The 20,538-nt window shown below is 43.4% G+C and overlaps 2 protein-coding genes across 5 annotated transcripts in view; one reads left to right on the top strand and one right to left on the bottom strand.

The window, feature by feature from the left end:
* The window catches only part of SYNPO2L (synaptopodin 2 like), a 33,393-nt gene extending 21,541 nt beyond the window's left edge, over nt 1–11,852 (bottom strand). The window contains exon 1 of the mRNA XM_048311844.1: nt 11,496–11,852. Within this exon, the coding sequence (XP_048167801.1) occupies nt 11,496–11,600 (105 nt within the window). The 5' untranslated portion in view covers nt 11,601–11,852. The remainder of the gene's footprint in view (nt 1–11,495) is intronic.
* A 2,346-nt stretch (nt 11,853–14,198) lies between these two features.
* Nucleotides 14,199–20,538, top strand: part of SEC24C (SEC24 homolog C, COPII coat complex component) — a 38,454-nt gene continuing 32,114 nt past the window's right edge. For 3 of the 4 annotated variants that reach the window (XM_048311745.1, XM_048311747.1, XM_048311748.1), the window contains exon 1: nt 14,199–14,249. The gene's annotated coding sequence lies outside the window, so the exon portion shown is untranslated. Of the gene's footprint in view, nt 14,250–14,606; nt 14,690–20,538 lie in introns of those variants that run through there. The other variant, XM_048311746.1, reaches the window with a different exon arrangement.

Below are 20,538 nucleotides of genomic sequence, written 5' to 3' on the forward strand. Positions count from 1 at the left end.
ACACTCCTCCCAGGTCAGCCTGTCAGCAGGACTGAGAGGTGTTGGGGAAGAAGATGGAAAGAAGAGGGCTATGCTTCAAGTTGTTTTTGTATTCAGTGGCACTTTATCACACTGTAGCCTTTCCAACTTGACCCCAAATCTTGCCTGCATGCTTAAAATAGGGACTGGCTCATCCCAGCTGCCACATCCATCAGCCTCTGTCATTTTAGTCCTTTATCTCCCTCCTTGTTAATATAAGCCTGGAATGAGCATGTGTAGGTCTGTAATGAACTACTGCTGAGGAATGACTTTTCTGCTATTACAGTATAAATGCTGCTTCCTGATACTTCCTTCAGATGCAGCTGTTAACTGAGAAGGTATAGCAGACACATCTTCCAGTGCTGCCTACTGACACAACAGCTAATGAAAAGAGGTTAAAAGGAAGGTTTCCTAGTATTCCCCAAAAGGCCAACGCTGCTCCATAGCCAAGTACTTGGTGCTTAGCACTTGATGGGAACATACTTGCTGAGTATTTCTCCCAGTTGTGAAGCGAGGGGACTAGGGGTTAAAGGCTGTCAGCAGGTGCACTGAGCATTCCTCACATCCCATGGTATTCCTCCCTGCTCACTGAAACCAACTGGATGTGGGCTGGTGACCAGCCAGAACAGCAACAGTAAGCTCCCTGCAATTCTCTGGTCCTTCAGTACTGCAAGTCTTTGCAGGCAACTGTTTGGGATTCCCACGCAGGAAGGATCAGGCTCTGCTCTCAGCACTGCCTGATGCTGTTTCAGGTACCTTTATATCAGAGAAGGCTGGTGGGACACAAGCAGTCTGTGTGGGCTGATAATCATGAGCAGGCAATGCATTTTTCTCATGGTTAGTGAGGATGCTGGGTCTGGCTTGGTCTGTGCTCAGATTTTACTGAACTGACAGGAAGCACATGCACTAAAGCAACTATTGGTACCGAGGTACTCTACAATCCAGCAGGCACTTTTCCACGTCTCCATTCCTTTCTGGAAAAACAGGACTAGGTCTCTTCTAGCACAGGAAGAGACCTATAGAGTCTGAAAATAACATGTGTCTGGCTCAGTCTTCCACAGATTTATAAACCCTCCCTGGAAGTTTATGAATTTGCTTCCTGGGATCAGAGGGAAATGACCTATCCACAGCTTCATTTTTATGCCAAACCCCTACCCCACTGCATTTGCCAGGGAGGAAAGCAAAGGAGTTAAACGCAGAAGAGGATTGTGCAGAGAAAGAAGGACAGTACAGGACTTAATCCACAGCCATGACAGCAGAGTGCAGTGTGCTGGAGCCTGCAGAGCCTCTGGACAGAGACCAATACAAGCCTGGCAGTTTTGATGTGACTGCCAGCTCTGTGCTGTAGAGACTTTAATGACAACGCGTAGCCTGCACGTCTTGTGTACAGCGAGGGCAGCACTGAGCCTTTGAGGCCCCAGGCCAGGGTGGCTGCCCAGTCCAAAAGCCAGGCTTCTCTGCCCATCCTGAAGGTCAAGCTGCCCTCAGGCTCAGCCACTTGCTCCCCATGTCCAAAAGATGCCCTCTCCTGGGCACCCAGTGAGCCACATGAGGTGTCACTAACAGGGAGCTTCTGCTTAAGCTGCAGAAAGCTTGGAAGGTGTCACCCAACAGCTGTTCTGAAGAGGTAGGAAAAGTTGGGAAAAGTGGCTTTTCAAAGAGAAAACCCCTCTGTTTTCTGTAACACGTATCTGGAGAGCTTTCTTGTGCAAATGAGAAGCAGCACTGACAGATTCTGACGAGTGGTATGGGCTGGCCCCAGACCTGGCCCTGGGGGATTGCACTATCAGACCTTCTAGCACATACTGGCGAGGACTGACCTCTCCTTTCCTGTGGGGACACCCACAAATTCTGTGAGCCTCTCCTAACTGACTGTTACACTTTCCACTCCATGCCTCAGTGGACACGCCCTGCCACGGCATACCTTGACTCATGGGAGAGGACTCATGTCCTGTTTAGATTTCAGATGGGTTTAGGAAATCCCAGTTTCAGAATTTTACAGATTTATGCTACTGGAAAAACAAATCAGTGTGCAGAACTGGAATACATTTACTCAGAAAAGTATCCATCTCCCTGCCCTCTCTGCAGGAGTTCTGTAGTGACAAAAGAACTCTTGTCAAAGGGGTTTGGGTATTTGCAGCACCTAGGTACATGCACACACAGACACATGTTTTCTTTCATTACTTTGCCTGCTTCCTCCCATCGATTGTGTTCAATCACACAGAAGGGAAAGGACAGAGGCAGCTGGGAGCAAACATATGGAAAAGAGTAAGGCAACAATTGAGGAGGAAAGGAATAAGAATTGTTGAAAGGAAGGTCAGTGCTAAGAGAGGCCAGGAAGGCCAGGGCTGAGATCAGGCTTTAACAGTACAGTACAAGTTTCCTTGTACAGCCCTAGGCAGACAAAAGGACATGCTGACTATTGGACGTGTCTTGGGGAATTCAGCCTGGCTTTCAGGAACAGAATGCAAGAGAGGAGGGGGTCAGATGCAACTTGGCAGCATCTGTCCTTCAGTAGGGACTATATTTAGATAGTGGTATGTGGGGGCTGAACACATGCTGGGATGCTAAGAATAGAGGAATCCTGATAGTAACTCAGTGGCTTCACATCTTGCCTCAGTACAGCCCAGAGAACCTGTCTTAAAACTTTGCAACCACTCTCCCTGCTGGCCAGCACCGCTTCTTCCTAAGGAAATAGGCTGTGGGTAAATAGAAATGGTTTGCAGTGTAGGTTCATGCCATCCATCTCTCCCCTAGCCTCCCCAAGCCACCTCCTGCTTCCTCTCATTGGGAAAGCTCAGACTATAAGGTAGGAAGACAAATTACATTATCAGTCTTCCCCTAATCTCCTACAGTCTTTCCAGCAGAAACCTAGCAACCTCAGTCCAAGTCAGAGTTGTCTAGCGAATACAATTCATCTTCCCATCCAAGGCCCTTCCACTCTCTGATTGCATCTCTCAACACACAGCTGTCCCCTTCCCCCAGAAGCTACAATTCCATGGGATCCAACACTCCATACAACCTGGCAGTGTTTAAATTTCATTCCCAGCCTTATGTGAAATGTAATCCTGTCATAGGGTTCTCATGGAGAGGTAAGACCTGACTTGTTGTGGTATAAATCATTACCAAAATGGAATGACTCAAGCAAGAGCCAACCAGCATGTGGGTCTGCTCCTCCTAGAACTTCCTGCTCAGCTGAACCACAAACAGAGCAGTTGCTAGATGCAAAAGCAGAAACAAACACCCTCCATCTCTTCCTTCTTTCTGAAGATGTGTGTTGATATCATTTTGGTTATTGGAACAGTTTAGTTTTCTTCCAAGGCCAGGGCCTAATCTTTTTGTGCAAGGAAGGATACCCCTGTGGCTAGAGTGAGGAAATGGCTAGAGTGGGTAGATGGCTAGAGTGGGATTCAGAAGACCTGGATGATTTTTTGTGTGACCTTGGAGAAAACACTCAGACTGGGAGCCATAAAAGGCAGGAGCCTGGAAACCAGGACATTTTTCAGCAGTCTTTCTTTATCTCAGTTGCCCACCTGAACACAGAGATTCAGTGAGATACTTTTCCTATGCCTTATCTGTTAAGTAGCAAATAACATCACATCCTCATGGCAATGCCATGTTTTTCCTGGAAGCTATTTTACAGGAGAATATTTACTTTAATCTGTTATAATTACACTAAGCATTACAGCTACACAGGAAATTAGTTCTGGTAACTTCCTGACGAAAAATCGTATTCCTTCTTAAGAGGTGACACTGGATGACTTGCCTCTTGGTAAAGTAGATCCAGTGCCTCTGCAGACCTACTTCACAGGCATCCATGGTGAAGCTTAATTAGGGAGTCTTTATATAAAGAAAGAGGGAAGAGAACACATACTTTGTGGGATGGACACAGCAAGGGAGAGTGGTGAAAAGGCGTATCTTAAGTGGCAGGACACACTTGGGTGGCTTCTGGGCAAGGGGTTTAGCGATGAGAGCTGGTAGTGGAAGAGAATGCTGGTGCCCGTCAATTGGTTAAGTACATGTCAGACTACTGTTAAATATGTTACTGCCTAGAGTGTGCTGGTGCAGGAAAGAGAGAACGACTTCTTAGATGCGCTAGATTTAATTCTGACTTGTACCAGCTGATATAAAACAAACACAATCAGGGATTGTTGGTTTTCTCTCTCTGTTGGTTTTCTGTTACTTAAACGAAGTGCCTTAAAATGAGTTTTTTGTTGTGATAATACAAGAGAGGGAAGAGAAAAACAACCTCAAACAATCCACTTTTTTTTCCTAAGCAAAAAATTTAGCACAGGTCTCATTGCTGAGAGCAAGTTTCTAGGCAGAGGTGGCCCTAGGTAGATAAAAAGAAGCTTTATCTCCTTAGCTATTTGTTACTTCATGGTAGATGAGCTGAAAAGTGATTGAAATGTAATATCAATGAGAAAGAATAATGCCACATGTACTGTAATAGATACTAAAAGTACTTGATAAGGATTTTACCCTCAACAGAGTAAGCAGCAGGATATCAAGCATTTTTTATATGAAGCAAGGATTTAGAAGGAACAGATATATTTGTCAACTATTTGCACCACGTCCCACATCTAGGAGCTGTGAGAAAAGCAACTAAATGTTCAGAAAAAACATGCTTATACATGTCCCATGTAAGTCCTTTTTCCAGAGGCTCAACCTGGCTCCTGGGCCACAAAAGATTTTAGAATCTAAACCTAAGGGAATTGGAGCTCATAAGCAAATCTAGCAACCAAAACGTCTTTTTACAGGTACAGGCACTGAACTGGGACGGAAGGAGGGAAAGACTCTTCAACATGGGGCAGAGTAATCCAGAGACATGGCTTCAGTCCTCCAGAACAAGGTGTTCTCAACCTTCACACTGCGTGCTCGTACTGCGCTCTAAGGGGCCATGAACATTTGCAAGCCCTGAATGAAAACCCTTATCAAAACAGAAGACTCTTGTCAGCTGCTACTAATTGTTGAACAGCAGCAGTCTTACGTATAATAGGCCTCCACAATATTTATGCTGAGAGAGGGCAAATTAGAAGATGACATACCTACTATTGTTTCAGTAGAAGGAGGGCCACTTTTATTTGCAAAAAAATACTGGACACAGCATTCATATTGCAAGAATTACTGCACCAAAAGACAGCACTCACTAACCCAAAGGCAGCCTTTCAGCAGTAGTCTGAGGAGGACAAGCACCGTTGTTCTGCGGCAGTGAGGACAGGATCAGCCACAAGTATGGATTAGAGAAGTACCCCATTCACCTGAAGGATCCAGGGCACTTCAGTACAGAGACCTTCCTGTGACTTGCAGCATCTTTTAGTCATCTTGTAGGTATGAATGTACATCACAGACCAGGCTCGCCCTCCATAGATGTATTCAGTAGTTCTAGCCAGTAGCAGGCTGAATAATGTCAGCAAATGAACCTGAGCTCTGGGCCGCAACTACTCTAGCATCAAACTGTTGAAATGATCCTTGGTACATCTTTGGCTCAGATCAGCTATTGCTGTCCTGAACAATTCCCAGACACAGTTTGGGAGCTAGAACAGACCATTCCCAGAGCCACTGCCTGTGGGCATGTGGTCATTTTGTTTGGAAGAATAGAAAATGTTAATTGCTGGGCTGCATTACACTCTGTAGCAGCTGGCATAAGTGCCAGAGAATGGTCCCAGGTACATTTAATGCACCAGGTATAGATGGAGCATGTATGGTTTCACTGCAACTTCTCATCAAGAGATTCTTCCAGGTTGTTGGAAAGTTCCACTGGTGCCACAGCATGCACTCCCTCACTAGCAGCCAAGTGTAGCACCTGCCTAAGTGCCGACAGGCCATAAAATATGTCCAGGAGCACTCCCAAAGCAGCTTGAGGCATTCCAAAACCAGCATTAGTGACTGCTACATATTAGGCCACCAGCAGTGCTCTTTTAGGTGTGACAGTAAACATTTGCAAAACCAGATAAAGAACAGGCTACCCACTGAAAAGGGGAGTGGAAGAGAAGGTGCTCGCAATCTGGAAGCCATCAGGCCTATTGGGTTAGAGCTGGCACCTCCAGCAGGAATAACGTCACGTGAGCAAAGGAGAATGGCACAGAGCAGCCAGGCTGTGTGTCACAGGGAGCAGTGACATGGCAAGCAGGCAGCAAGGGTATCTTGCAGAGGACATAATAGAAACAGTGAATTATCAGCACAGAACCATACAGGAAAAAGTGGGAAAATGTGGGAAAGAGCTAAAAAGGAGGTTGTGATGAACTGCTCTTAAACAACAAAACAATTTTTGGTTTTAGAACCAATACAATCCTGTGTTACTGCTTCCCCTAACATTTCCTCTAACACAGTTGCAGAGTATTTGTACAGAACAGCCAACTGAAAGGAGTCTCTTGAGCTACCAGGGCCAATCCTCTGTCGTTTTCAGAGGCCATATTGTTTACTCCAGCTCATAAACTGACTCAAAAGGTTTTCAATTCTTTTTCTAGATTGGAAAATCATTGCTGAACTTCCCTGGTTAGTTGTTCTGTGCTGTCAGTGCTGTCACCTATATTTGGATAGTGTTGCTGATATTTGCTCAACATCTATTTGTAGATTGCAGTCACCTCTTTAAATATTTTGCTAGGTGAAAGAAGCCTTCTCTCCTCCCCTCCTTTTCTATGGCTGCTTTACATTACATCTCTTTTCCTTGAAAGTGGCTGATTCTGTAACTATGGTATTTCCATTGAATTCCCCCATGTGCATTAGTCAGTAACATCAATGTCTTCCTACCTCTGTTAGACATGGCTACCTGAGGCTCATTTGTTTATGTTTGCCTCTTTTTTTTTCAGAGACACATAATTTTGCTGGCTTATCATTAGTGATGCACTAATATGCCCAGGTCCTTTGCCTCTATCATCAGTACCAGCTGTAAAGACTCAGTTTCCTCTATTTTGTCAGTATTACTTTTACTTGTGCTGGAGGTAGAAGTGCCTTCCTTGCTTTTTATAGAAAGTAACCAAATTTCCCCCTCATTGAATAAATCTTGTTTTGTAGCAGGATCCCTAAAGGCAGGTTTGTCTTGTTCATCTTCATAAAAATTATTTCCATAATATAATTTCATGTTAGGTTTCTACTTTGGTTGATTAATGGCATTAGTGCTTACAGCTTTTCTCAGACTAGCTATTTTACATTTTGTTTTGTTTCAAATGCATTTGATGCACAGATCCTTACTGCAAAGAAATCCTCCAGGAACTTGATGGTATTGTTCTTCTTACTCTCTTTTCAGAATGCATGAACCTTCTCATCAGTTACAGCTACATCTGAGGACCATGTACTTTCCCTCAGCCTTTCTAAAATAAAAATCTTGCCATCTGTGGATCCTTTTTGCATCTTGTGTTTATGTTTGTTCTCTTTCTTTCCTGATGACTGTTTCTGGTCCAAGATGTCTTGTGTTGTGTTGTCATGTGCACCACAGCTACTGAGCTACACCAAATCAGCTTTATTTTGTTGAGGGGTATTGTAAACTCCCACTAGACTTTATCTGCTTCATTAGGTAAGAGGTAAAAGCTTCATTAGGAATCACAATAAGCCAGTATGAATCCAGAGTAGTTCAACTGATTTCACTTTAAAGGACATAGCTGTAACTAAGATCAAAATGAAGATTGTCCTTTGCTTTTTGTGTTCTTCAGTCTTTATTTCCCTCTTTATTTCTCTAATTCTTGATATTCCTAACCTTTGTAATTTCTGCAGAATGATTAATGTCCTCTGTTGATGTTTGATCATGCTGTGTATCTGCCTGCTGAGCATATCAATGTCTGCCTTTCTTTCAGCTTACTTATTACAGCATGATACTTTAATACAACCCTCATTGAAAAATCATCTATTCTTTCTCACTGAAGGCTCTTAAAACTCTAAAAACTTAAAAGTTTTTTGTTTATTTTTTGGTCTCACTCTCTACTCTTATAGTGTCTGTTTTTATGAGATGAATTATTAATGGTACACCTTTCAAATACACATCAGTACGGCAGCCTTCAGATTCACATTAGACAATTTTAGCACCTGGACACAGCAAATGATTGTTTGGGTGGAACAAAAGAGTCAGTATGTGCTCTTGTAGGCAAGTTTAAGATAGGCAAATGTGGAACCATAAAACCAGTTAGTGTTAATGCTAGCATTTCAATCTTGCTCGTGTTATTTAAATTTGCGCTTTTTCCTCAGTATCCACTGGGCACTGCTGGAAGAAGCAATGTTCTGATCCCAAGGCAGGCACAGCTGGTTTGGCACCGTAAGTTTACTTGAACACAAAATTAGTTATCATAGAATCATAAAATGGTTGGAAGGCATCTTAAAGGTCACCTAGTTCCAACCACCCTGCAATGGGCAGGGACACCTTCCACTAGACCAGGTTGCTCAGAGCCCCATCCAACCTGGCCTTGAACACTTCCAGGGATGGGGCACCCACAGTTTCTCTGGGCAACCTGTTCCAGTGCCTCCCTACATCTAATCTAAATCTCTCCTCTTTTAGTTTAAGGTAATTCCTCCTTATCCTATCACTCTCTATGCATCTAAAACATTTCTCTCTCTCTCTCTTTTATAAGTTCCCTTTAGGTACTGGAAGGCTGCAGTGGGGTCTCCCCAGAGCCTTCTCTTCTCCAGGCTGAACAATCCCAACTCTCTCAGCCTGTCTTCATAGGAGAGGCTGCTCCATCCCTTGGATCATTTAGATCCTCTAAACCCTAGGAGGTCCACATCTTTCCTGCACTGGGGATCCCAGAGCTTTATGCAAGTGCTCCAAGTGGGCAGAGGGGCAGAATCACCTCCCTCCACCTGCTGGCCACTCCTCTTTTGATGCAGCTCAGGATGCTGTTGGCCTTCTGGGCTGTCAGGGCACACTGCTGGCTCATGCCCAGTTATGTGCAAACCAAGAGACTGTCCACAGGTATGTAATTCCAGTGTCTTTCTCTAGGTATGTGAGGAAGCATACAGTACACCCAAAGAATTTTCAGGAAAACAAACCAAAAAAAAGATACCAAGAACAGCAATCAGTGATTAATTTTATCATAATCTCCATAAAGAGAAACAATAAAAAGATGATGGTGATGTAAACTTTAGAAAGCATAAAGGCAAGAAGACTGTGAACTGTGTACACTGATCACATAAGATGAGGAATTGTGAAGGGCTTTGACAAGAGCGACTCAAGCAGGAAATCCCACTTAGTGCAACATTTAGTCTTTGCAATGCCTGGTTGCTTGATGTTATCAAATCTTATTTAGGAAATCATGTGAGACTTAGACAAGTAAGGTACTAGTTGTTGAGAAACAATTTTCTGTTTATGTATAGGGTAAACCACTAAGACTACTAATTCTTAGATACTTCCCAGGGCATGCCGATAACTACATGAGGGGAAAGGATTTCCCTCCACATTGCATTACTCAAAAATTAGATGCATTGGTGAAATTTACAACTTCCTCTGAAATCCTTGCAGGAAACACAAAGGAAGCAGGAAGCAGGACAAGGAGTGACTCTTAAACTAGTCTGACTTAGCAATTCCAGCATCTCTACCAAAGTACAACATGTATCATTTATATATAATGTATTTTTTATACTTGATTAATTTCCCAAATTAACTTTTTATCGCTAATTCATCTAGAAAAGTACATTTGACTCAGCATCCAAGGGTAAGCATCTTTCCTTAGTGTTATTACTATGACTTTTCTAGCCTATAAGTTGGAATTGTCTAAAATGACAGCACTGGAATCTCTGAGACACAAACTGTATCCACTCAGTTATCTCCTGGCACCTATCAGCTATTCATGTCTGTATGTTCTATCACATGACACCTGGCAGTTTATTCTCTTTTAAGCAGGTTACATTCAGATATGATCTTCCTGGGTACCTGGTAAGGACGTACAAATCCATTCTTTGGAGACTATTTAGATGGCATTGCCTTTAAGACAGTATGTAGGGGCACTGGATGCTATTAAATTCTGGGTGATAATAGAAAAGAAAGATAATTATAAAATGAAAATCCTGCTTGAAGAATGATCTATACTTTGAGCCTCAAATGGATTTGTATCAATTATATTTTCCATAATTATTCTTAATGCAATATCCAAGTATTGTAAAATTATATATATCTTTGTATTACTAGACTAAAAGTACAGCACCCAGATCTGGGTGAGAGCTGCTTCTAGTTAATACCTTCCTGCAAGTGCTACTAATCCTTGAGCAATATTCCATTCACCCTAATGTGCAACTTAGCCTGGGTAATGGCTAGTTCTTGACACCGTTCAATCCTGAGTAATCTTTATAGACACTCAGAATCTCCTCCCTCTTCAGTCCCAGTTTCTTGTCTACTGAGCAAAAAACAAGAGTCAAAATAACCTTAGACCACCCAGAGTTAATGTAGCCCCTGAAAATTCCATTTTACTAAGAACCACTGATGCCAGACACCTGTTTCAAGGATATTGATTCTTTCTTTTTAGCACCTGAAGCTCTATGAGTATGTGCAGAAGTTGTTTTTCTGGAGAAAAATCATCTTTCTCTAAGATAAGAAACATTCACTTCAAGGCCAAGCTATGGGATTCCGAACAATGTGGCAGAAGTTACAGACAAACACTCCATGATCTGGAGTGAGCCAAGTGACACAGAACATTTAACTTCAAAATTCTCTCAGGGGCATGGTCTGCTTAAGGAAACAGAAGGAGCTGGGCATAGCATTTTTTCATTCCTGCTGCTGGGTGCCTTCCAGTGACACATCCCAAGATATCATTGTGTCAAGGCTAATGCAGCTTAATAAAGAAGACCTTTTTTCCCCACTAATTTTTAAGCTATTTAGTAGTCTTTCTGAAAAGGCAACAGTAACAGCTGTTTATCAAAAGTAGGGCAACACAAGATTTATGTTTATTCAATTATTTTTATTTCATCTCCCATCCAAACAACTGTTTTTCTTTAATTCTTGAAATTAAACCAGTATTTGCTGCTTAGAGCATCACAAATATTCACTTAAGACAGTATGAGAAACTTTCACCAACAGAAGAGGCACTAAGAAATGTGCATCTATTTTGAAAGCTGGAATGAAGTAATGAAGTGTTACAGACAGATGAACTAAAAATACAGCTTTTACTGCTTCAATTTAAGTTACTTGTTCTTTAGTTGGATGTCTTACATGAGTATTGAAGTTTCCATATTTGAGCCCTTTTCCCTGCACTGTCACTATGGTTATAGCTCTGCTGACAACTCGGGAGAGTTGTACAGCTTACGAAGTGTCTGAGCTTGTACTGAAGCAGATCTTCACCTGACACTTGTCTCTACCTCAACAGCATCTATTCCAGGACCTGCAGCCCACCTCACACCCTGCTTGAGCACACCACCCAAGTTTTCCTTTTAAGATCTGCTGCCACGGTAAGGAGTTCCTGTATTCCTTAACATTAGTGAAAGATGCCCAACTCAGTAGGGATATCTTAGTTCAGCAGAATAACTTTGCTCCCACAGTTCACATCTCAAGGTCCTACCTTTGACACTTGAAGGGGTCTTTTCTGCTCTGAACCCCCTTGCAGGCGGAAGCCCCAGGGGGCACCTCCAGACAGAGTGATGAGCATTTCTTCTTCAGCTCCCATGATTTCTGTGCTTTAGATATTTTGTCTTCACAACTTCAGTACAGGGTCCAGTTCTTAACAGGCAGAATCTTCTATTCCCATATTCACAACTCACACTACCACTCTCCAGTCCCCACAAGGCCCTCTGCTCACTTTCTCCTTGGAGTTCACACACACACAGGAGTTGAGACTGTCAAGCCCAGCCTTCACCGTTCTTCTGGACTCTCAGCTGCTGCTCTGCCTATGATTAGACATTTGATTCTGCCCTTGGTAAGGGGCCAGAGTTGTCCTACACACGTGTCATGTCAATCTCACCCTCTGTGCCCCCCCCCCCCCCCCCCGCATACACGATGGATCTCTCACCGGAACGTGGCTGAAAATAGCACACCTCCTGTCTCTCCAGAGCTTTGTCTGACACTCTTAAAGCTGGAAGCATTTCAGTAAAAATTTTATTTCCACTTTGCATTCCAAATGCAAATCTTAGAGTCACTCAGTACTCAGGATTCATTAGTATGAGTTTCAGGCAAGGACATGTCACTGGCAGAAACTTGAACAAGATCAGGTGATAGCACCTGACCCTATGAATTGAACAAAACCAGCTTGAAATTAATGTGCTCTCCACTTCTATTTTCTTCATGCAGCTAGTGTTATTACTCAGTAGCACTATGTGCCTGCCCCAAAAGCTATGGGCAGACTATAGATGTACTGTGCTCCCTCTGCAGTGTGCTGCTCCCTGGCATCCCCTACATCCACTCGTAATATTAGACACTGGGACCAGAATAGCTGGGATTAGCTACACACATGGGATTCAAACAGTTCTCTGCAGGGCACTGCTTACATAGACTCAATGGCCAAGAGCAGCTTTGTACCCAGGTCATAGAATCAGAGAACAGTTTGGGTTCATTTAAAAAAGAACTTTTAAGGATCATCTAGCCCAACCCACCTGCAATGAGCAGGGACGTTTTCAACTATATCAGATTGCTCAGAGCCCTGTCCAATGTGACCTTGAGTGTTTCCAGGGATGGGGCAACTGCCACCTCTCTGGGCAACCTGTTACAGTGCTTCATAGCCTCATAGCACAATTTTTTTTCCTTCTATCTAGTCTAAACCTACCCTCTTTTCATTTAAAACCATTACCCCTTGTCTTATAACTATAAACCCTACTAAAAAGTCTGTCTCCATCTTTCTCATAAGCCTCCTTTAAGAGGCTCTCCTCAAAACCTTCTTCAGGCTGAACAACCCCAACTCTCTCAGCCTCTCTTAGTAAGAGAGGTCTTCACCCCTCTGATCATTTTCTTGGCCTTCCTCTGGACCTGCTCCAATGGGTTTATGACTTTCCTGTGCTCAGGACCCCACAGCTGGATGCAAGTCTCCAGGTGAGGTCTCACTAGAGTGGAGTTCTTCAGTATTTTTTTCTTTAGGACCAAGACCTCCTAGCCATCCCAAGCCAGGGAATTATAGAAGAATTAAAGTCCATGTTCCCCCTTTGTTACAAGACTTAAAACATAATTTTCTGTTAAGGTCCTGAGGACAAGCTTACCCTTACCTCTTCCTTATTCTGCCATGTGCTTAGCTCTCAGTGACTGGTATCCTTATACCGTAAGATCCAGAGCATGTACTTTTGCTGTGATGCCATTGCTTGGTTGACTACTCCATTGCCAGTACTATAGCATCACTCATCCAGTACCATTGTATATTGCTGGTGGGCACACACCAACACAATCATAGAATCATAGAATCATCAAGGTTGGAAGACACCTTTGAGATCATCAAGTCCAACCATCCACCCACCACTACCACTGTAACCACTAAATCACATCACCTAGCACCAGATCCTGATGCCTCTTATGTACCTCCAGGGATGGTGACTCCATCGCATTGCTGGGCAACCTATTCCAATGCTTGACCGCCTTAACAGTGAAAATGTTTCTAATATCTAATCTGAGTCTCCCCTGTCTCAGCTTTAGGCCATTTCCTCTTGTCCTCTCTGTAGCCAAAGAGATGAGTTCCGCCCTCACTGCAATCTCCTTTCAGGCAGTTGTGGAGGGCAATGAGATCCCCCATGAGCCTCCTCTTCTCGAGACTAAACAATCCCAGATCCCTCACCCATTCGTGTAAAACAAATTTTCTAGACCTTTCACGAGCCTTCTTGCCCTTCCCCGGACACACTCCAGAACCTCAATGTCCTTTCTGAAGTGAGGAGGCCAGTAGGGCCTACTGAAGGCAGTAATTGAGGTGTGACCTCACCAGTGCCCAGAAGGGAGGGACGATCACTTCCCTGTTTTTAGTAGGGAGTGAACAACTTTTTGCACCTCGGTGCAGAACTGGCCCTAGTTACTCCCCTGTCACGGTCTCCCACAGGCCGCTGATGGGACAGGCGGCCAAGGGCACCGTGGTCAGTGGTGTCCGCGGCTCAGCAGCGTTCGGCCGTGCCCTGCTTCCGCCTCAGCTGCCCGTGCGGACAGTGCTGGTTCGCTGTGCGCGAGAAGCAGCCCCAAAGCCCTTCCCCGCAGCCGCCTCCCGCCCCACTCGGGACGTCAGCGGCCGTAGCCTCCCGGCGCCTGCGCCGCATCCGGGCCCCAGCGGGCGGAGCGCGGACGTGGCAGCGGCGGGCGGGGAGCGGCGGGGCGGGAGCCGGAAGCGGGCCCGGCAGTGGCGGCGGCAGCGGTGGTGAGTGAGGCCCGAAGGGGCTTCGGGTGGCCGGGCCCACCGGCGGGGCTGGGAGGTGCCCGCTGCGGGCGGGCGGCACCGCGCCCGGCGGCCCGACTGCGGCCCGGACCCGAGGCGCCGCTGCCGCTTCCTCCTCCGGCGAGGCCCGGCGGCGCCCGGTGGGGTGACGCGTTGGGCCCACCGTGCTGCGCGCCACGGGCGGCTCTGCAGAGCCTCGGGGCTCCCCGGAACGCGCCCGGGCGGGAGCGTCCGCACCGCCCGCGGCCCGGCGGGTGCCGGGGAGCTGCGGGGCCGGGCCGGTTGTCGGCGGGGCCTGCACTTCCAGTGCCTGGCTGCCCCGAGGGAGCCGTCGGTGTCCCGGTGAGGTGCGGCGACTCCCGGCGGCTGCGAGTCGGACCGTCGGTCCCGTCCGGAGAACCGAGTGCTTCTTTTTGGCCGGGGTGCGCCGCGAGTCAAATACCCCCCTTTCCAACCTCCCTAATCTCCTGTAATCCGCGGATCTTTCCCCTGGCGTTTGTGCTGGGCTGTTCAAGCTTTCATTCATTTGAGTTTTGTAAAGGATGGTCGTCTCTTGCGGAGATCCGGCGGCTGAGATTGGTTGGATTTGGTAGTAAAACTTAGTGGTTGCTTGTCTGTGGCTTTGAAAAAAGGAAGAAGGAAAGTAAAGGAGATGGCATGATCGAAATGCAAGTGTAGTCTTGAAAAGGTGGTTATGCAAGATGGGACTCTTGCTTTCCATGTAGATGGTGCTTGAAATGTGTTTATTTTTTGTTGTTGGAGTTTGCTTTCACTCCTTCTGAGGAAACGCTTTTGATGGAATACAGTGAAGCTTAGTTCCCTTTTTTTTTTTTTTTTTTTTTTTTTTTTTTTTTTTTTTTTTTTTAGTGTACTGAGCTCTGAGAGAGACTTTGCAAAACCATCCAAACTGGCCTGTAGTTTAAGTTCTTTTTAAACTTACTGGCTAATGGAAGTGCTTGCTGGAACATAAGAGAATTGCTTATGCCTATGTCATAAGTTATCCACAGGAATTAATGTTTGTACTGTCATTGAAAATACAGATTTTTGCAGTTTGGTACTCAGTTGATTGTTAGCTATTAATGTGATAGTTCCTTAAAAGTATTTCTAGGTATTTCTGTTACAGGATTCTGTAGTTAACTTTACCAAATGTTGCGAGGAATGTTGGATAGAAATCACCATCTGAGACATAACATGCAAATTCTTTTTTGTTGTTTTATATAAGCAGTATAAAATCACATCACTGGAATGGGAGGTGACTGCTGATTTTGTACTAAAGTTTTTACTGTTTACTAATAGGAAGTTTTCCTGAGTAAATTTAGGGAACTCTGGCTTTAATATTGTTTTTTTCTTTCCCCCAACCTTCTCCTAGAGTAGGTGTTCCAGTTATGGGATGGATAGAAATATATGTAGCCTAAAACTTCCAAGCTTTCTTCTTTAAAGGAGACTTACTTTCAATCACGTGTATACATACACTCTGTGAAAACATAAACATTTCTATCCATTTTTTTGTGGAACTAGTTCCTGCTAATGGAACTACCCTTTTTGTCTTGAAGCCATGCCGTTCAGGATTCTTTTTATTGCTGTAGACAGACTGTGAAGTGGACATCAATATAAAAAATATATAATTGCTTCTTAATGTGCTGCGGCACTCATTCCAGGTTCTAATTTCATCACTGAAACCTGGTTTATAGCAGTGAACAGCTATTTAAAGGATTACTTCTTTGATGAGTGGTTTGGTGCTTGTACCTCTTTGAAAGTTTTTTCCTGCTATGGTAGGACTATGTTATCTTCCTGTAACAGTTATTACCAGAAGGAGGGTCAAAAATCAAAGGAAGAATTGATGGTTGGCTAAGGAAGGGCAAGGTACAAAGAGTCAACAACAAGGTCTCTTCAGAAGAGAGAAGGTGGATGTTTCTTGTTCTTTAGGTTTGGAAAGCTGTGTTAGGGATAAATTGTGAAGAGAGAGCTTGTTTATACATGTTCAGCAAGATTCACTGTTAACTTAGAAAGCACTAAAAGACAGTATAAAATGGCAGTATGTATTAGGAAAAGCTAATTCTGACCTTTTTTTGTTTCTTGCAAGTGATGGAAATCGTGTAATGTATATTTGTGTAGAGGTAGTCAGAGCACAGAAATTGTGGATGAAAGATGGCCAGTGTTACAATGTATGTGAAGAAAACTTGTTTTTTAGTCTTATTCTATATATTCCCATTCTTACTTTCTTCCTTCTGGCCTATTCTCTAAATTTGAAACTGCCCACGTAACTTTTTCTAATCAATTATGCTTATGCAAGGTTCACAGAAATGATTCTGATTACTTCGCTCATTGTAGCGTATATATGGCCGCATGTATGTGGAGGTAGCTAAGAAATAGATCTTTCACTGTGATTTTGTTGATGCTGTATTGTCAGTGACTTTGTCAGTGACAGGGTTGCTCTTCAGAAGCCATGATCATAACAGAGCATTTTTCAAATCTTTTCCTGGAGCTTTATTACAGTGATAGAGATGTGAATCAGTCCCACCAGGAGACTTGAGTCAACAAAGTATAAAATGTTACTGAAGTAGAAATCTGGTGGTGATGGCAGGGGTTGGAAGCAGTGGCAGTTTTAAGGATCGGTCAAGACTAAGATGGGGTTTTTTGTAGTCAGTTTTTAATCACTTTCACTCTTGTAACTTGTATACTGTATTGTACCTTGCCCAGGATGATGAATCAGCCTAACAAAACCGGGTTTAGTGTGGTCCTTCTTTAGAAGAGTATAGAAGTGATCACGCCTTAGATTCACTTTGAAAACTGTGTCTTATACCTTTCATGAACTGTTAAACGTTTCTGGCAGTAACTCAAAATGCATAGATGAAGAAAATGTTCCCTGTGGTGTAACAAGTTGAGAATCTGCACAAGCAGGAAGACAGAGTGCCACGTATTACAACCAGATTGGAGTTGGTTCCAATGTTGCCATTGGGTTGATTTGGACAAATGTGTGGGAAGCATTTGTTACAATGGCCTGTGGGCTTACAGATTAGTTGGCAGTTTCTGACTTCTAGGACATGAGTTTCTTTTCCAGGATTTTCTATAGAAAAAAAACTAAGGAATTTTTTATATCTGAAAAGAACTAAGTGTTCCATGAGTGCTCGTAGAAGACATAGTCAAGCTGTCAATGAAACAAAAGCAAGGACATCTGCCTTTCCAAAGAGTGTTCTTAGCTCCAGAGTCTAGGTCTTTGTAAGAGTAGCAAAACTGTGCTGCTTCCAGAGCAGAAACATTTAAAGCACTGTAGGCAATATTCTAAATTGCTGGTGCTCTCCTTCTATCCCATCTTTTTGGAAATAGTTTTGATTTTTGTGTTAAAGTAAATAGACATATTTCCTTCAGTTTCAGGATAACATAGGCGGCCATGTTGTTGTCTTGGGTTGTGTGTGGGATTTTTTTGTTGTTATGGGTTTGGGGTTTGTTTTTTTTTTAAAGTATTCATCTCCTTGGAAGTTGAAACAAGTCTTTTCCTTCTCTGGGACCAGTAAAAAAAGGCACTAGCATCTTTCTGAAGGAAAGTAATTTTGCTGTATGCCTTTCCTTTAGAAAATGAACAAGAACTGATGAGATCAAGCTTTTCAGTTTCAAAAGGGAGTTAACAGTGAATACAGACTATAAAAAATGATGAATATGAAGTTTTCAGTGATCTGGGAGGTTTGCTCATTGAAATGAGCTCATATGAATCACTAGGTTTTTTTTAAGCATGTCATAAAAACTTCACTGTGGTCTGATTTGTGTGGATACTGAGGAATCTTGAAGCTATTGTAAAAATGTAGATACTCCATACCCCCCACATTATTCCTGTGTATTTTCCTCCCATCGGTTTATTACTGATCTTCACTGGTTGTCTGTCTAGTACAGCAGCCTTCTAGTGTAATTGTAGCTTTGTAAATGTTTTGACCAAAACTTCATGGTCAGCTGCCTTTATACAGAGGAATTGAAAATGGCACAGAGTGACTGCTTCCTGCTTTACAGGAAAATTGTTTTTTATGGTAATGACCACTTGTCACAGATTTTTTTGTGTAGCATCAGTCCTGCTTGTTTGAGCCTTGTGTATCGTAACTGCTGACTAGTAACATGTTCAACACCATGTGTCAGTATTGTTTGGCTTAGTTTTGGTAATGTTACTATGTGCAAAGGAATCCTCAGCATTTTTATCCAGTGAAATGGCCTGCTATCTCCATTTCTCCCTCTCTGGTATATGTATTCTATCATTCTCCAAATCCCACCCACCCTTCGTGTCATAAGACAGAGCACAAAATTCTCCCCTTCTCCATATCTCTTCAAGTGAGCAGGTTCTAATTTACACAGAGATGTTTTTTGAGTGGAGACAAAATGAACGTTTGATACAAATAACTTGTACTGGGGAAGAAGGAAAACAGACTCAGTGACAATTGTCTTCCACCTTCTCAGAGGCAGATACTCTTGGTCCTGCCTTATGGTATTTCACATCAGTGATGAACAAGCATGCCACAAGCCTTATGTTCAGAGAAAGTCGAGCACCAAAATAATGAAGCAGCCTTGTCTGCACTTCAGCACTGGACTTGTTAAGTCTCCTTTCTTGACCCTCTGCCAGCGTAGAGCAAGTATCAACTTGTGATGTGGTGGAGATGAACCTGTGCTGGCTGGCACATGGGCTAGCTAAAGGTCTGAGGTGTATCTACCTTTCAGCTGGGATGCTGAGTTAGAACCGTCTTGTTTGTGTAGCTACTTTTTCCACAAAACTAGGAGATTATCTCAAAACTCTTTTTCTCTGTAAGATGTGCATTAAATCAGCTTACCTCTCAGTTTTGGTATTGTGGAGAGCAACAAGCTGACAGATATCACCTGCTCAGGCAGGAAATACTGATATCCATGTGAGGGAGGGAAGGCTGAGAAGGGAATATTAAAAGATCATCAGGTAAGATCACGTACTGGATATACACTCACAGCAGTAAATCAGAAGTGGTTTGCAAGGGACATGCTTGAGTTCTTGTCCTATCATGCTTTAGAAAAACAGGAGAAAAATCATGAAAGATTGGTCTTCTGCCCTGTAGTAATTCCTTGTTCAAACATTGGATCTGTTCAGGGATTTCTGTAGGTCTAAAAGGAGTTATCCTGTGGAATACTGCTACTCTGCAGCTCTTCTGGAGGAGGGAGCTGTTTGCAGGGGCAGTGACTAGAAGCCAAGTTCCTTGTGTGCGATCCAATAAAACAGGGGCAGGAAGAAGAGAAAGCAGCCCTCCTTTCTTGTCAGAAAGCCCTGCCCAGATGTTCCAAGATGAGAAGGTGGAGGAGTCCTCTCAAAGTGGTCTTCCTTCCCTGTACCCCCACCTTTGCAGGAGGCACTTTCTTGTTTTACTGTTTGTACAGAACAGGAGGTGGCTGAGAGTAGGTCTGTGATTGCAGTGTGGTGACACTGATTGCCTGCCTGGGCAGGAAGAGGTTAACCTTTCAGGGAACTTGGGAAGGGAGCAGGTCCCAAAGTCCAGACTTCCTCGCCACATGGCTGCTCAGGTTAGACTGTTTTGCAGAACTAAGTCAAAGGTGGTGTGGGAAACCAGAATTTTTAGAGATTACACGTTATGACAGCAAGAGAGTAACCATGTTTAAAACCACTGCAGGCTGGTGAAAAATTCTGTCGCGCTCTTGTAAGCTGTTGCAAATGACATGTTAACTTTGAAGAGCAAATTACCTTTAAATATTTACAAGGAGATCTTTTTCTAAACAAAAGCCCTATCTTTGCCTTTATACAGCTTGGAGAAAAAAAATATAAAACTTCATTTATTTCCTTTCATAAAAGTTTAAAATCTAATTTTGGAGTAAGTATTAATAATTTTAGTATTGACATTTGTCATGTTTACTAGCTGTAGGAGGTTAAATGTATTTTTTATGTATTGTGCTAGCTTTCTTTTGTAAATAATTCAATCTCTCTATTGTGATATATGTATTTTCCCTTTATTATATGTATGAAAGAATTTCTTCATGTGGATGATTCTTACAGAGCTGTAGTTCTTCCAGTACCTTTGCTGTACAATTGTGGTGTCAGCTGCTGAAATAATTCTTTGGCATTATATTTTTGGTAATGGGAAGAACCAACTTTTACATTGTTTGGCATGTGCTAATCAAAGTGTAGGCAAACCATCTTGGGGATTTGTTACCTGATTGAGTTAAGCTACAGATTCCTGGTCAGGCTTTGCCTCAAGTGGTTGGTGGCTGTTGCACCTCTGTCTCCTCTGTGCTACGATTTACTTGGTATCTTTAA

This window comes from Corvus hawaiiensis, chromosome 8, assembly GCF_020740725.1.
Source record: "Corvus hawaiiensis isolate bCorHaw1 chromosome 8, bCorHaw1.pri.cur, whole genome shotgun sequence".
NCBI lineage: Eukaryota > Metazoa > Chordata > Aves > Passeriformes > Corvidae > Corvus > Corvus hawaiiensis.